General features: G+C 39.2%; 1 protein-coding gene across 4 annotated transcripts in view; it reads right to left on the reverse strand.

Moving 5' to 3' along the window:
- The window catches only part of CACNA2D1 (calcium voltage-gated channel auxiliary subunit alpha2delta 1), a 347,835-nt gene extending 335,140 nt beyond the window's left edge, over positions 1–12,695 (reverse strand). For all 4 annotated transcript variants that reach the window (XM_065743706.1, XM_065743705.1, XM_065743704.1 and 1 more), the window contains exon 1: positions 12,053–12,695. In XM_065743706.1, coding sequence (XP_065599778.1) covers positions 12,053–12,147 — 95 coding nt within the window. In that variant the 5' untranslated portion in view covers positions 12,148–12,695. The remainder of the gene's footprint in view (positions 1–12,052) is intronic.
- Positions 12,696–17,009: the final 4,314 nt, after the last annotated feature.

Below are 17,009 nucleotides of genomic sequence, written 5' to 3' on the forward strand. Positions count from 1 at the left end.
CCGAAAAAATAACAGCTGATTCTGTAACTGGGCCCCAGATCACAATGGAGATGTACAAGGAAGACAAATGAAAGCCAAGCAGCAATTTCAATAACTTGCATTTCCTAATTATCAGGTATTTAGCTTTACTACCTAATAACATACTTTTAACCTAGATTATTTAAAAAACTGCTTAGCACTTTTTTCCTAAGAACAGATTTATCCCATGGAGAATAATGGGACAATTGTGGCCTAGAATACTATTCACCAGAAAGAAATAGATCCCCAGGTAATTAGATATGTAGAACCAAATATTTAATCACTGATGTTTAACCTGTGCTTGCCAAGCTGAAAGCATCATAATTGAGTGTATAATGTCTTTGTTTGTTGAAGCATGGATATCTGTGAGAATAATTGAGCATTTTCATGCTCAAAGCTACCTTGCAGGCCATAGAAATAACTTAGTTGATGAATAAACGGCATTATGCAAAGTAAAATCAGAAGCAGCAAAACAGCTGCAGTCAAAGCATTATTTCTAGACATCTACTGCAATATTAATATTAGACCATTTGTTAATTTTATTTCTCACTATCCAAACAAATGAAGGGTGCTTTTAATCCCAATCTTTTAGTTTGGGGAAATGCATCTAAATTAGTAACACTCAACACAGCAAAGATACCATCCAAATACTGCTCGTGAAATAGAAGCTATTATATCAGAATTTCACCCTATGGTGAAAAAAAAAAAAGTGTTGGTTTTTTTTTTTTTTCAGATTTCTCGTTGATTTTAAACCTAATTACCTGAAAATCAAGATTTCATACTAGAAGATGTACAAATTATTCAGTTGTGCATGAGGAGTTAAAATAAATTACTTCTCTCACTTTTACCATTCTAAACTGCAATGCTGAGCTCTAGAACTAACTGCTAAACAAAAAAGAAAAAAAAAAAAAAGGGTGGGGGGTGGGAAGACCAAAAAAGTAAACTGTCAAAAAGCAAAGCATCAGAATTATCATGCATATTTTTATGGTATTTTAAGAGGTATTTCTTCCTTACAACTCCATACATACATAAAAAATGTGCTGCTTCTTAATCTCAGGGAACATTTCTCAGTGCCTTTCAGCATGCTATGAAGTTCTTTTTTTTACATGGACACTTGCTCAGTGGGGCACAGACAATGAAGTGCTGCCAGAGCTTATCATTTAAAAGGAAGACAAATGACCACATCTGATATCACGCATGGTTTCTTTGCAATATCTTACTATTCCCCTTTGTATAGCCTAATACAATCATGTAGTACATTTTATTTTATATAATTTTTACAATCAGGCCTTGACAGTGATGACTTATTCTGTGGGGATGAAATCTGTATGTGCTTAATCAGAAATTGTTTTATGTGGATTCATCCCTGAAACTAGAATTTAAATGATACAGGACTGACACTCATTTTGCTGAAATTACACCGGTGCAAAGAAGGATGAAATTGGGTACCTCATCATTTCCAAAGACATTTAGAGTATATGCAACAAACCAATTAATCCATCACGTATTTCTAATCAGTTAGAAGGACCAGATTTTGCTTCCAGTTACCTCAAACCTTTTCCCCATGTGTATTGTATAATGAAATCTCCGCAAGACATGTTCCTGCATATATTAGCAGTCCTGTCCCAGCTTATATATCTACCCGCATAATCTAAAATATCTTCAGAATAGATGAAACTAATCCAGAAGACTCCAAGGCAAGAAACGCGGCTTGTTAAATAATAATAAATAAATATTTTAAAAAACAACAGCAACTGCAATGTCAACACTTCTGCCGTAAATGTTACTGGGCAAGGCAAAGTAATTGCTATGAAAACTATGTTACTCCTACTTGAAATCTTAGCTGCCTCAGTGATTATCAGGCAATTAGTGATCATTAATGGCACTCTTATGCGTGTTACTATGTCCATAAATGGAAATAAGTTGATGCCAGGCCCCCTGAACAGCACTAATTACATACTTCTGTGACCATCCCTCTCACAGAAACAGGATGCCTCGCAATATGCAGCACACTTGTTCAAGCAGGATGGCAGTGGGCTATCATTTCATTTTAGAAATGAAAACAGAAGAAATAAAAATAGGAATAGCCAGTGCTCCAAGAGAAGTGGGTAACGGATCAGGTTAGTGAACGAGTGTCACAAGTCATATTGGCTAACGTTGTACCCAGCTATTGCCTTTATATTATTTAGGAAACGTCAGACACTCAACAGTCCACTTTTCAGATAAACCAGGCATCTGCATCTCCAACTGAGTTCAACAGTGTTTACAGTGTGGAACAGGAGCATGGCTAACAGGCAGTGTTGGCATGAGTCAGATATGCTGCCTTTTTTCCATGATACAGTCTGCAGATTTTTGCTGACTCCTGTTAGTTTCTAAAATTGCTGGTAAGCTTATGTTTTACAATCTGTGTGCATCGAAGAAGTACTGATCATGGGGATTAACTTCTTAAAATTCCCCAGATCTCCAGTTACCAAAAGGAAGAGATATGATGGTACCTTTCTACAAGGATTCTGTAAAAAAAGAAAATCCTTAATCAACCAAAGTATTTTCCAGCCTGGAAAGATTTAGTCATGCAAGTATCTGAAGTAAGGAGAGAAAATAGCAGGGAAAAAAAAAAAAAAAGGAATCTTTATAATCAAGCCTTCACAGCTTAAGAACACTTAGCAACTACAGAAGGCTTTGGAGGCATTAGCTAACAAATTAATCTTGACAATAAACCCTTGCTTGACTAAATGGTAAAATGCCTCCGCTTCCTATTTTACTGATGAGAGAAAACAGTGCATGAAATGAAGGTGAAAAAAAAACTTAAGTAATAATGCAAAGCAGGTTACAAGAGGCAGATAATAACAGAGAAAGACACATACTATTAAATGTATAGTTTACATACAACTGAAGATGTACACCACAGCAAAATCAAATAAAAGAAAATATTACCTGTCCTCCTACTTTATATATATATATTTATTTTTTTTTGTAGAATAAGCATGAGTTAATTCATTTATGACAAAAGGCTCAAATAAAGATGTACTTGCTGCATTAGAAAATACACAAACTGCTGCATTCATCCTAAAGAAGGAAAAAGTTTGACAAAAGATCACAGTACAACAAAACTCATTAATTAACAAAATTTCCATCTCTTGTCAGGCACTAGTTTATCCCTCCACTTTAACTGGTCTCAGAAACAAAATCCAACAGACTTGTTGCATCCATCAGTAAAAAAATAATATTTAAACTACATACTGGAATAACAGAAAACAGGGGCATACAATAACCTCTACAGGAAATACTCTAACTACTTACTGAAGAAAAATATACTGTGTTACATTTTACCCTAATTCAATATATTAAAAGAAATCAACCATGTTCTGCAACAATAAACCTCTACATTGCATTGCATTTCTTGATTAAATTCACAGAATGCTGTGGAAGCATACCTCTTTGGGCAGAGCACTGCTCTAGAAGAGAGCACTGCATCTGAATGCAGGGCTGCTTTTAAGGTCCTAAGTGGGCTATTCAAATCCACGCTGGGGTAAAAGGTCACTCTGAGGGTTCTTTCAACCATTTTTGAAATAAACCATTTTTGAACTAGTTCACAACAGAGTATTATAAATCAAAATCTGTTTGTCATCCCAACATTTCAAAACTTTAATGGGACATTAGACCTATGTGTGCAAAAGTTATTCACCTGTAAAAGAGCAGAAAAAAAATTATTACAAACCTTAACTGAGTTAGTATGATTGTATTTTGATGCAAACTGCCATATCATAGCTATTAGACAGAATTTTGAGTGAGAAGGGAACATTGAAATGAGGACACTTCCCTGAAGGCTGCTACTCGTGCCATATCTGCAGATGTAGTCATGCTTAAAAGCACAGTCTGACCTCTGAAATTCATACTTCTGGTCATCTCCACCACTTGATTCCTTTCATTCTTGCAATGCCAACAAACAACATAAGTTCTTCCAGATCAGAGTGCAAGGCATTTCACTTCACCATCTTTGGCTTTGTGAGGCCCCATCTTCAGAACTGCAATGCAGGGTTTATGCCCCCAGCACAAGAAAGACATGGAGGTGCTGGGACGTGTCCAGACGAGGGCCACGAAGATGAACAGAGTGCTGGCGCACCTCTCCTATGAAGGGAGCATGAGAGAGTTGGGTTTGTTCAGCCTGGAGAAGAGAAGGCTCCAGGGAGACCTCACCATGGCCTTCCAATACCTAAGTGGAGTTTACAAACAGGAGGGAGAGCAACCTTTTACATGGGCAGATAGTGATAGAACAAGGAGGAATGGTTTTAAACTGAAAAAGGAGAGATTTAGGCTTTGTGTTAGGAGGAAATTCTTTACTCAGAGAGTGATTGGGTGCTGGAACAGGTTGCCCAGAGAAGCTGTGGATGCTCCATCCCTGGAGCTGTTCAAGCACAGGTTGGATGGGACCCACAGCAGGAACACTGGAGCTAGATGACCTTTAATGTGCCTTCCAACTCAAACCATTCTATGATTCTATTATATAACAGAGTCCAGGACTCATTTTTCCCCTATCGAAGAAGCTTCATTATCCACTTCATTAGTCCACACTATGATATATGGCAAATCTTTCCTCATTTCAGGAATGAGAAAACTTTTATCTTACTACTGTTTATTACTGCCTTCATGCAGAAAGAAAAATGCAGCATGGTATTAAAAGTGACATTGAGATAAATGGCACACCTTGATTTAGGCCTTAGTTCTGCCACCCTTGCCTAGAGACCTTTTAAAACTTTATTTCTATGACTACTTGAAAGAAGATTTAGTCCGCACTTAGGAAAATTTGATACAAATCCCAGCAAAGGTAAAGGACTATAGCTGGTTTTAACCCTTCAGATCAGCCTAGCAGGGGTTTGCACAGAGGAAAAGGAGATGGAAACAACTGAGGTACAAAATTATTTGGATGAAAGAAGTTCAGCTTTCCTCCTTCAAATAAAAAAATAACGATTTACCATTTGATTACTACAAAAAACTAAATTTTGGACTCAGAAACACCTTCATGTTCTCATTTACTCCACAAATAACATGGAGGGAAAAAAAAGGCCCCCTGAGCTACTACATACCTCCATGATAAAGAAAACAACTGTTGTGCAAAAGACTGTTAACCCATAAAATCCATAGCACAAATTATTTAAAATAATAATAATAATAATATATTCTTGCTGCATTCCACATTCATGGCTCTGGAGAAACATAAGAAATTTAAAAATGAATGTTTAAATCACTATGTAGAAAATCTGTTACGAAGTCAGACTTTAGCCCTTTTCACTCTTAAATGAGGACTGTAATTTAAAAAGAGGGTGAAAAATCCAATAAAACATTTCTATAATAATCAGCAATATTATAACTTCACATTCATATTCCATGGGTATTTCAGGCCTGCCTCAGATTTAAAAAAAAGTCTGATTTTGAATTGCTGTAATTAACTGCAAAAGCTCGCTGATTTGTTGATGCAAAATAATGTCAATCTTTTTGGTAAACTTGTTAGAGTCTTTGTAAATAAATAGCAGAAATGATATAAAGAGCAAATATTCAGCTCCTGCATTTGTCATCTCTTTACTGCTGGTGCACAGAGAAAGGCATTGTGGGGAGAGACAGATGAGGACTTTTCCCTCACAAAACACAGGTGTTTATTAAGACAGGGAGGAAAGAAGATGTAAACGATGAGTTAGAAGAGCTAATAGTTTTGAAAGCACTGGAGATGGAAAAATAAAATCCCCCTTGATCTGCATGGCTGCAGGCATGCATGGTTAATTTTTAGCCATTAAAAAGTGCTGAGGTGCATTCCAGAAACTATCACTCTCAGGCTGATTTTTTTCTAAGACTATCAACAGCACTTTTTAATTTGAGCAGAATAGCCTGGACCTAACCTGCGAATATCTAACACATGAGCATCACCAAGCAATAAATTGAGAGTGGTAGACTTTCTGCTACCAATGTTGCATATTAAGCGCGTGAACACTCATGAAGCACTTTGTGTGCCACACTATCCTTCTTTATGTTCTGCAGACAATATTGGCTCCAATTCTTTTTCATTACTGTAAATCCAGAATGAAGAAGAATCATGCCACTGCGTAATGGCAATAACCAATTTGCTATAGCAAGCAGTGGTGTAACTGCTGCAAAATGAGGTGCTTGGCCTGATCATAAAGAGCATAGCATAAAGTGATACGCTTTGAGGAAAGTTGAACAGGATCAGGCTATTATAAATGAGACAAGAGATATTAATCAGAGCTGCATCCTCAAATGCAAACCATTATTTTTTGATACCTGTCTTTCAGCACCTGGAGAGGAATGGAAAAGTCTATGCAGGAATGGGCTAAAGGCAGACAAAGACACAAAGCACAGGCACTGCTCAGTGGTAAGAAACAGTTATTTTGTGGATTTTTTCAAAAAAACTTCTGTGTATTTTCAAGGTGCTAGATATGTTTAACTTTAGCACTGAGAACGCTGAGCTTTCTATCTTTCTACCAAAAAGTCTGACTCAACATACACAAGAATATGAAGTACAGCATCCAGCTCTGCCAAATTCTATTTATGGTCCAAAATTTTTATTCCAGTGCTACATTCTGCTAAATCTTTTCTTTTACTAAGGCAGATGTTTTAACAAGGCACTTGAGAACAACATTTTCTGTAGCCCATATCAACACTTGCCACTACCATTTTTATAAACACTCTAGGCACAATATGTATCCCAAGCATACAGGGATCAAAAGCTCTCGTGTTGCTGCAAAAAAAAAAAAAAAAAAAAAAAAAAGTACAAAACAGTACAGGCCCAATTCTGCTTCTACTATGTTCAACAACAAAGAGAACGAGCCATTTTTCTCTTAAACTACCAAAATGCTCCTGAATCATAACCCCCTATCTGGCAGGGCTTTAAGTCGAACATCAGTCTGGAAGATAATATTGCCTTGGCTAAAGGATTCTCAAAGAAGGGAAGAATAGAGAATGAAGGCATAAGCATGTCAAATCAAAGTTATCAGTGGGCAACTACAGTCAATTTTGTGGGTTTTATTTTTTAATAATTTGTAATAATTTGACCATGCCTCCAACAGTGTAAAATGCTCTGCTAGATAAGTATTTTTTAAGATTCGTTCAACAGGCCTTCTATGTAACAATGAATACACTGCAGACTAATGTACTGACAAGCTCCAGCTCTCTTTCTAGCAGCTGAATTCTTGGATAAAATCATTTTGCAGGGTATGAGTGATGCAGTTCTGAAAATAGCATCACTGCAAAATGAAAGATGGCAAGAACCTCTACAATGCTGATTTATTTCAATGGAATTTCATATTTTATGTTCAGTGTCTATTTTAATGTTTTCATCTGAATTTTCATACCTAATAAAATGTAAAATGGTAGAATTTGCGAGCTTCAAAGGCCCAACATAAATTGTTAATAAGGAAACAAAAGCAACCAACAACAACAAAAAAAAACAGAATAATAAAAAAATAACTGTTCACAATTTATAACGAAGTATGTAAAACAGAAAAATGCTTTGTGAATCCAAATAATAATTTGCATTTATAACCACCACATGTGCAAAGATGCTCACAAAAAGAAAACAACACCAATCAACAAGCTGTTTTGCACTGATCCTTAATTAAGCTTCTACTAGAAGAATGGGATGGAGCAATACTTTTATCTGTGATTTTATAAATCTTGCATAACTGTCTGCATCCAGATATGTGTTGCTAAGAAAACACTAAAAGGAGATACTGCACTTCTCTGACTTACCAAACACCATTTTTTCCAGCACGCTGCTATGAAGGTATGCTTCAACAGATTTTTTTTCCTAATAATTAAATTTTTAAATAGACTATAAAATATATATTTCAAATGAGAAGAAGTCTGATATTTTACTATCTACTAATGAAATTGTATTTTCTAATTAACAGCAGCTGTAAATTTGGCATGCTTCTTTTTTTTAAGCTAAAATAATGAGATCGTATGTATACAAGCGATGTCAAACTCTCCAGCTACAGTGATAGAAACAGATGAAAAGGACATATTGTAAATATCTTCCATCTACATTCAGTCACTGATATAGCTGGCAAGGCCACGTATCAAGCCCAGCAACACACTAAGACCGACACTGGTTAGGTTCAAGTGAAGAAACCAAAAATACGAACACCTCAGTTGTGCCAGCCCTAATTCATATGACTCATACAGACTTCCCTGAGTTGTCCTAATGACACCAAAACAGTAAAGATGATTCATATGAACAAGAAATAGGAATACACAGCTTCTTTTCTAAAAATGTCCTTGGCTTTTATGCCTGCATATATGCATATATGTATGCTTGTATGCATATTATTCAGTTCTCTGCATATTATTTTTATCTTCAGATGTTTTGCACCGATTTATCTAGTTAGCAGATCTCTTGTGAACGTAATGTGTGATTTATTCTCTGCTCAATTTATTCTCTACTCAAATACTCAAACATATGGAAAAACAGAGAGTGAGTAGAGGAGGAAAACTAGAGAAAATAAAATCAGCTATATCCAGAATTATGTAATTACAGGAATAGCATTATTAATACTGAAAGCTTTTAGTCTCATTTTTGTCAAAAATCAAAATATCTGTTTTTGTTTACATTTTTATCAGCATAGCCAGACTTACTAGGAAGCAGTAGGTCCATCTCTGCATCAATACTCATTATCAGTAGAAATATTAACACTAAACAGACACACTGTTCCAAAAGTCTGCTTAGAAATTTCAGCATTTTTAAACCAGTTTTTAAACTCAAGACTATCTGTTCAGTGCAGAAGAGATAACAGAACAGTAATAGAGTTCCACGCCACCTTTATCAGGGAGCATGCAAAACTACATTCACAGGATAGTATGTTTTTCACAAAATTCTGCATAGAAATGGATGATAAAGAAATAAAGAAACCTATAAAGAAGTGCATTGTGTAGTGTTAGTAATAGGGACACTGTGGCTGTAAGGACAGGAGAACTGCATATAATGATATTCTCAAATAAGTGCAAAGTATCTGCATTGCTGCATGTATAATTGAAATATTTGGAGACTCTATGTTAGCAGTAAGAGTATGGAATAAAAGTAAGAACTAACATATAACAGATGTGCGATACATAACACAATGAAAATAATACCTTCTAGCAATACCTCTAATATAAGGCATGTATCTAAAATCAGTACATAATTATTTCTATTCTTAAATTGTTCATTAAAGGGAACCTTCAGTATTTGCGGTGAAATACTCCAACAGACAAAGCAACAAATGTGTTTACACCACCTGCTCAGATTTTCAATGAGAAATCAAGGCTCCCATTTCATACAGCACACACCTCCACTTGAAATTCTCTGTACGTTGCCGGGCAAATATACCAAAACCTTTTCGCAGTGTCAGAGAAGTAAAATGAATCCAATGTCTGAGATTCTATCAAACAGGCATTGCTAAAAATACACCATGCCAGTGTGGTTCTGTATTGGCAATGCATGCTTTTGAATGCTTTAGTAAAAGCACATTAAAAATACTTGCTGATGCAGAAGAAACAGATGACTGAAGGAAAAGTGATTGTACAGTGATGAGTTGATGAAATCACAAACTACATAGCCTTCAATATGCACATTTTCATACAACAGTTGGACAGACAATGATGCTTCCTCAGCATAACTTTTCAACTAAAAGAAAAATAGACTGAAAATAATGAGAAAAGGCAGGTCACTCAGAACACAGTATCAGCTCATCTTCAGTCCTTCAATTATTAATATGTCTTCTTTCCTTCATTTTCTTCTCCTGCTTTTTTCTCCTATCTTTAATATCCTTAATATAAAATTACTGTAAGGGCATTCCTATTTGTCTCAGTTCTCTTTGTTCTTTCCCATTGGTGTCTTGTAGCAGGAGATAACTAACTGTGAAGACTTAAAAGAGATTCAGAAAAATGTTTTCTCTATCACCTGTTACATCATTAATTTTTGCAAAGCAGCTCTCCATCAACCTGTTGTACTGTCTCCTAAATGAACCAAACCCCATTTGCACTTCAGTTTCAAAGGGAGAAACATTACTATGAAGGATGGACAGATGCTATAGATTGTTGCTATAATTTTTTCAATAGAGTAATAATGGGGAAAAAGAAAAAAAAAGAAAAAGAAAGCTAACAGTAAGTAGTTTGAGTGGGACATAAAAAAGCTGCTAACAACACGTTCAGAATTACTTAATCATAGGTATAGTTTATAACTAGAATTGCATTAATATAACATGCTTCCCTGTTGACAATTTCTATTATCATGACTGGCAGTAAAGGCAAATTCTGAAGGGAAATAGCAAACGTGGACAGATGTGAAAAATAATTTTAAAGAAATATCGCAATTCAATGGTTAGAAGTGATCTGGATATCTATTTGAAATTATACAATCTTCTTTTTCTACAATCTTTTAATTGCACGAGGCTCTATATTTCCTTCTCTCTTAAAATTAGACAAATCTGTGTAGAAGATCAGGTGTGGTTGGTTGTGTATGATACACTTTAGCAATACAGAAAGAAACAGTCAGATACAGGAGAGCAAGCACAGGGAAAGCACTGATTTAAAGCCCCAGCTTTGTAGTTTGTTACTCTTATTTTTATATGATGCGTCTTTATGAGCAGCAAAAGATTAATTTTAACACAATTTTTACTTCGATGAAGTAAAAACATGTATTCAATTTAGAAAATACAAGACGGTTATTTTACATTTATATTTGTATTTGTTTTTGGTTTTTTTTTCATTTATCAGTGCGAGTCTTTGAGCCTTCCGTAACAGAACCGATACTCAGAACCGAATCCAATTATAACAACCTATCGGCAGCACTAATTGGTGGAAATGCACTGCCGGTAATTGCTGTAAACTCATCGTTCTGCACACAGTGAACGAGGGCAATAATTCCACCCAGCGTTAAACAATGGGGAAGACTCCCATCAGCACTGTTTTTCTTATGTAAAATGCATTAAAGTGAGTCATCCACTTAAAAGTTCCCTACTGATAGCTTCAACCCAGATCAGGGACTAAGGTAAGCGCTTCAACATAATGATAATAATAATAAAAGGAAAGAAGATGTGGAGGAAAAAAATAAAAACTAAAGGAAGAAAACACGGTCATTAGTTCATAGAGCTCATTTCAATCTGTAGCCGAATCTCAAAGATGATGAATTGGATTATTTTTGCCCTTTTATTGCCTGCCTTCATTATGTGATCCTAGCACGGCTCTGGGCAGCAGTTTCATGCTAATAAGTGCACGGTGTTTTAAAGATCCCTGTCCGCCAGGCATGCCAAAGCAAGCTCGGTTAGCACCGAGTACCACCACCTCTCACAAAGATGCTTTCGGGAAGCGCTAATTCTAAGGCCGAGCTCGTGGAAGGAAACAGTCCTTCAGTCGCGTGGCTTCGAGCTCGCTACAAAAGCCGGGCTTGTGCACATGCGTGCGCACACACACGAAACCACACGAACAAACACATACATAAAACAAAATCCCGGAGCTGTCAAAATACTCTCGGTGCTCGCTGGCGTGCGGCCAGGTACGAGTGAGCGGAGCTCCGGGCAGCTCCGTCCTGCCTCCGAGCGGCAGGCAGCCTCTCCCCGCCGTTTTTTATTAAAATCCCTCAAGTTTGGATTTTTTTAATATATATATTTTTTTTTTCTTGATTTTTTAGGAGCGCCCGAACTCCTGCCAGACCGAAATAACCCCGGTGGGAGGAGGGGGCGGGTTCCGCGTAACTCGAAACTTTCCTCCCGGCGCGGCTCGGCCGCCGGGTTGTATATATTTAGCGATGTCGGAGGCACAGCTTTCACCTCCAAAAGTCCGACTGCCACCGGGGGCACGGTGCCCCCCTCCGGCTCGGTCCCCCCCGCCCCGGCTCCCCTCTTTGCCCAGCCGAACCCTTGCGGCTTTCTCTCTTCCCACGCAGAGTTACTTTGAGTAGCGCTCGGTACCGCTGTCCCCAGAGCCGGGAATGCCCCCGGCCCGGAGCTGCCCCCATCCCCGCTCCCGGCGCTGCCCCATAGGGACTTACGTGGTGGGCGAAGGGAACGGGCCCTCCGAGGAGTGGTTCATCACCAGGGACTGGAAAAGTGTCAGGCTAAAGACCAGCAGCCAGCCAGCAGCCATCTTCCAGATCGAAGATCGATCCCTCTTTTTTTTTTTTCTTTCTCTTTCCCCCCAAGTCAGCGAGACGGTAATAATAATAAATTCAATTATTGTGCGTGCCGGGCGTGGGGGGGCCGCTGGTTTTTAAAGGCTCCTCCGCTGCCCCCGCCCGCCCCCTGGCACAGCCCAGCGATGTGCACGGAGCGCGGCCGAGGGTGGGGAGGAGGAGGAGAAACGATGGAGATCGGTGGGTGGAGAGGGCGAAGAGAGGAGCGAGCGAGAGAGAGAGAGGCACTCCACTCTCTGCTACTCCGGCAGCAGCTCCAGCTTCATCCGATCCGCCGCCATCAGCGCTACTTTTGTAACGGATCCCCGCTCGCTCCGTGCGTGCGTCCGCTTCCCTGATTTATCCCCGATTGCGGAGCGGCAGCAGCAGCAGCAGCAGCAGCAAGAGGGGAGGAGGAGAGGGAAAGGAGGCGGGGTGGGGGCTCCAGAAAGGAGAGGAGGGAAGGGAGAGTTGGCGGCGGGCGGCTTTTTCCCGGCTGCTGCCTTCCTGCCGCCGGCGGCAGTGGGGGCGGGCGCCGGGCGCTGCGCGGCCGCGCTCCTTACATGGAGCGGGGAGCTCCGGGCATCCGAGCGGCGTGCCGCACCTCCGAGCCTCCCGCGAGCTATTTTTAACGACGTTTCGTGCCTGTTTTAATCCCTCTCCCCGACCCCACCCCCCCGTCCTCCTGGAGGAGCAGGAGCCGCACGCCCAGCAGCGAGCTCAGTGTGGGGTGCAGTCGTGTATGCGTATGGATGTGTCTGTATGGCCCTCTGGTGCGGGTCCCCGAGGCTCGCTGCAGGCTACCAGGCTCCGTCCACACATCTGTGTATTCTTTTCGGAGCCCTCGGACAACTCGGAGCACTGGTTGCCTTTCCTCTATGCCCGCATACCCCCGTCTCTGTGGCAGTCATACATTCCCCATATAAAGTAAACCAGGGCAAGATTTAGGTAATTTAATAAAGCAGTTAAAAGTTCACTAACATTCACTGAAATGTCTTTCTGTCTTTCTTATTTTTTGGTAATTAGTCCAACAGGTGGAAGTGAAGGAGCAGACACTATTCATGCTATTCTCGCATCCATTGTATCAAAGAGTACCATCATTTTGGCTGTATTAACTCACAACCGCTTCTGTAAAACAAAAAGTATTCATCTCTCTTTTAAAGGTGGCAGAAGGACCAAAGCTGAGATCCACAAATGGAGAATTGAGTGTTTGCATTGCCCGGGCTCAATGCCAGCACGATATTTCAGTTGCAATCTGTAAACCATGCAGTCACTCATCCTCATTGTTTCTGGATTGGAGCTGGCACTTTGGAGCTGGTGGGAAGAACTCCCAATTGTCGTCACCTATCCACCTACCTGTAGGTACGTAGGACTTAGGGTTTAGATGCAAATCTAAAATAGCAATTTCTAAAACAGTAGTGCAGCCTGTAAACTTGTATAATTGGGCTAATATCTACCATCCTTAGGTCTGTGCAGGCCTTGCTGCTTTGCCACGTTGTGCAGCAGCTCTTCAGATACAGCTGTAACTTCTCATCCAGCACATCCCTGCTGTCCTAACAGGGTGCAGGGGCACCGATGATCTCTGCTATAAGGTGCAATGGGCAACTACAGAGAGCCACAGTTATGGGATAATTTCTTTGACAGATGTACTACTTCACATGGTTCGTGGAGATGAGATCCAGGGTGGGGAAAATACTTTGGGGAGCAGAGTAAAGGTTTGGAGAAATGCATGAGGGAATGAGTCTTAAAATGTGGAGTGGTTCTGTGCGAGGCCATGGCAACTTTACTTCTTTGAGTGTAATTTTAGGCATCCCCTCACTCTTGCAGCCCCACCCTGGTTATGCCTAGTATTAGCTAGTATATAAAGGGCATCAGTTTAGTTATGAACATGAATATTCCCCCAAAACCACTGGTTCTGCTGCTTGCTAGCATTCTCAAGGTCAACACAAGTTCATGCCTGAACTCTGCTTGGATCTTCTGTGCTCTTTTAGTTGTGCCTTAGAACACCTACAGCCTACTCAGTGATGGATTAACACCCCAACCTTAACCATTCAGAATAAGGAATGGTAATGCCCCGCATGGCAACTTGCTTAACCGAAGGATACAACATTCCCTCAGTTCATCTCAGTCCTGCAGGAAAAGTGTTCGTGCCAGTTCCCAGCTGTGCTCCCCCTGTAGGCTCATCCGCGGGCCACGGTCACTGAAATGGGAATGAGGTGCTCTGTGCTCCTCCTGCTGAAATAGGCAGGCAGAAAGGGTTCACGGGTTGGTCAGGGCTTAGAGGGTGCAAACGGCTGTGCAAGCCCACGTGGGAAATAGTTTGGATATGTGAGGAAGTAAGCAAGACCGCTCTCACTCAGACATTTACTTTCAGTGTAAAGTATAGGAGACAAAGAAAAATCAAAGAATGGTAAAATAAAATAATAAATATGAAAGCATAAGGTTACCAGGAATTCTTTTTTTTCATCATTAGTGATGCTGCATGTGTCAGTCACGGAGCTGCTTTCAGCAGTAAGTATTGCTGTTCATAATTCTGACAACAGTAACGTGGCCAGCAATGCAACAGTGCAACGCATGGGTGGGTTGGCACCCCATCTAGCATGATAAGCTCCAGCTCTTGATGTTTCAGCAGTGCTAATACATTGTAATAATAACTTAAATGGAATAAACAAACAAACAAATAAATAAATAAGTGCTGGAGAATAGCACTGTTTGAAACATCAAATCTACTGTGTGACTCACTGCAAAGTACTAACCTCACAATGAACTCCTCTTAGGTGTAGGTGAATGCCTCCATGGAACACACTAAGGCTCAGTGGAGAAGAGGAGGGCTGTCAGTGTGTAGCTGCAACATGCAGCTCTGAGCATGCTGACTGAGGCATGAGGAGCAGCCAGAGCTGGAACACAGAGCTTGGCACCTGTGCCACCTATGTGGTATTCATAGGAAGGCTCAGATCTGTGATACACAACTCAAGTTCAGCCTGCAGGCTTTATGGCATTTACAGACAAGCGTGGACTGGAGCTCAGTTTTGAGAAAAGCTGGAGTCAAATAATAATTTTGCTTCAAAATGAAGTGAGGCTTGAAACTGGCTTTTGAATTTTTGTCTTTATTTTCATCTGAAAATCTGGAAATCAGTGCCATGCACAGAGAATAAAAGGATGTGGGAACTCCAATAATAATGTATTATTTACTCTTTCCTCACTCTTTTGTTCCACATTATGCTTAAAATACGTTTATTTGCCATATATTTAATGAAGATGCATAATGTTTAGAAACGCTGACCTCATCATGACTTCATCATGACTCATGGATATGAATAAATGTACTCAAATGAGTTTCCTCTGGCTTTGACAGGAAGGTGTGACTGACTTAATTCATAATGCTAGCAGAATTAATATTCTTGGTATCTCTTCATCCTTCTGTAATCTAGGAAAATAAAAAAAGTAATTTCATAATGAAATTTTGAAAAGTCATTAAGATCTCCTAAGTGATCAATTTCTTAACATTTGATTCTTAGAATATTTCCATATGCAGACACTTTTAAAACAGTATTTCATATATATGGTTTCTACTTCACAGTAGTGTTGCACTGGAGTTATTCTTATAATTCATCTTGTTAAGGTTCCTAAAGATCTATTACAACTGACAAGTCTTCTTTCATAAGCACTTAAATATAGACTTGAATGACAAACCACAAAAGTAAATCTTTCTTCATTCTTACTTCACCTCATTCTAAATTTATTACCTGTCATATCTGACCGAGACCTTTCTTTGAAGGAGCATAGGAATGACAAGGATTGATATAATGACAGGGATCTTACAAAAAATTTGCTTTGCACCTACTCGAATTGCTGAGAATCTTTCAATTGACCTTGATAGTTCTTATGTCAGAAACAGAAGTTCCTATAGCAAGTAAATGTATGAAATTTTGCATCAGTCTTCTCAGTTGTATATCAGTACAAAGAATTAACTCCGGATCAAGTCTTTGTATTTCATTTCACTTTCTGGATGTATTATATATATTTTCAGAAATGATTTACACTGTTGTAAATCCAGCATAAGAGATGCAACAGCTAGGTTTTCTGTCTGTGAACCACTGAAAACAAACAAGCAGACAACAACAACAACAAAAGCAGATTCTATATCAGAAGCATAGTATTATTAATCTTGTTATATGCTGGTTCATCAACTCATTGCCCAGTAATCAGCATTGCCATAAAACTTTTGAATAAAAGTGCTTGTTTGACTTAACGTATATGGAAATTAGTTATAGTACAGAATGATTCACTGTATTTTGTTTTTTAATATTTTTTGTTTAGATCTAACAAAGCAGTAGTGTTTGTTACTCTCAGTGAGCGCAATCTGCAGTGTGGTAAGCATGCTTTACCTTTGTGGTTGAGACAAGCATTTCAGTAGTTGGGCCCTCAGCTCTCCCTCAGTTGTGCCAAACCTTGCTCACTGAAGTACTTTAAAGTACAACAAGGTCTTAATCATTGCCATAGTATCACTAGAATATCATCTTATTCCTGGCACATTGCATCTTCTTTATGTATGTATGTTATACAGGGCGGAAGGGGTAATCTTGCTGAATAATTCCTACTCTGTTTGATTGTGCGGGTGTAACAAAGAGAGTACAGGCTGCCTGATCACAAATTCTAATTTCAGGGACAAAAAAAGTACTCCTATTTAAATCTGCAGCAGATGGAAGTGCAAGATCTGGCCCATTGCATGTGAGTGGAATTGTTTTACATATTTGAAATGGATAGAGTTCTGTATTAGAAAAACTTAGTGAGTTATGTTACTAAAGTTTGTAGCCAAGCATCAGAAAAATTATCT

The sequence above is a fragment of the Cyrtonyx montezumae genome, unplaced genomic scaffold (genome assembly GCF_038088225.1).
Source record: "Cyrtonyx montezumae isolate F1298 unplaced genomic scaffold, pur_monq_1.0 scaffold_3, whole genome shotgun sequence".
NCBI classification, from domain to species: domain Eukaryota; kingdom Metazoa; phylum Chordata; class Aves; order Galliformes; family Odontophoridae; genus Cyrtonyx; species Cyrtonyx montezumae.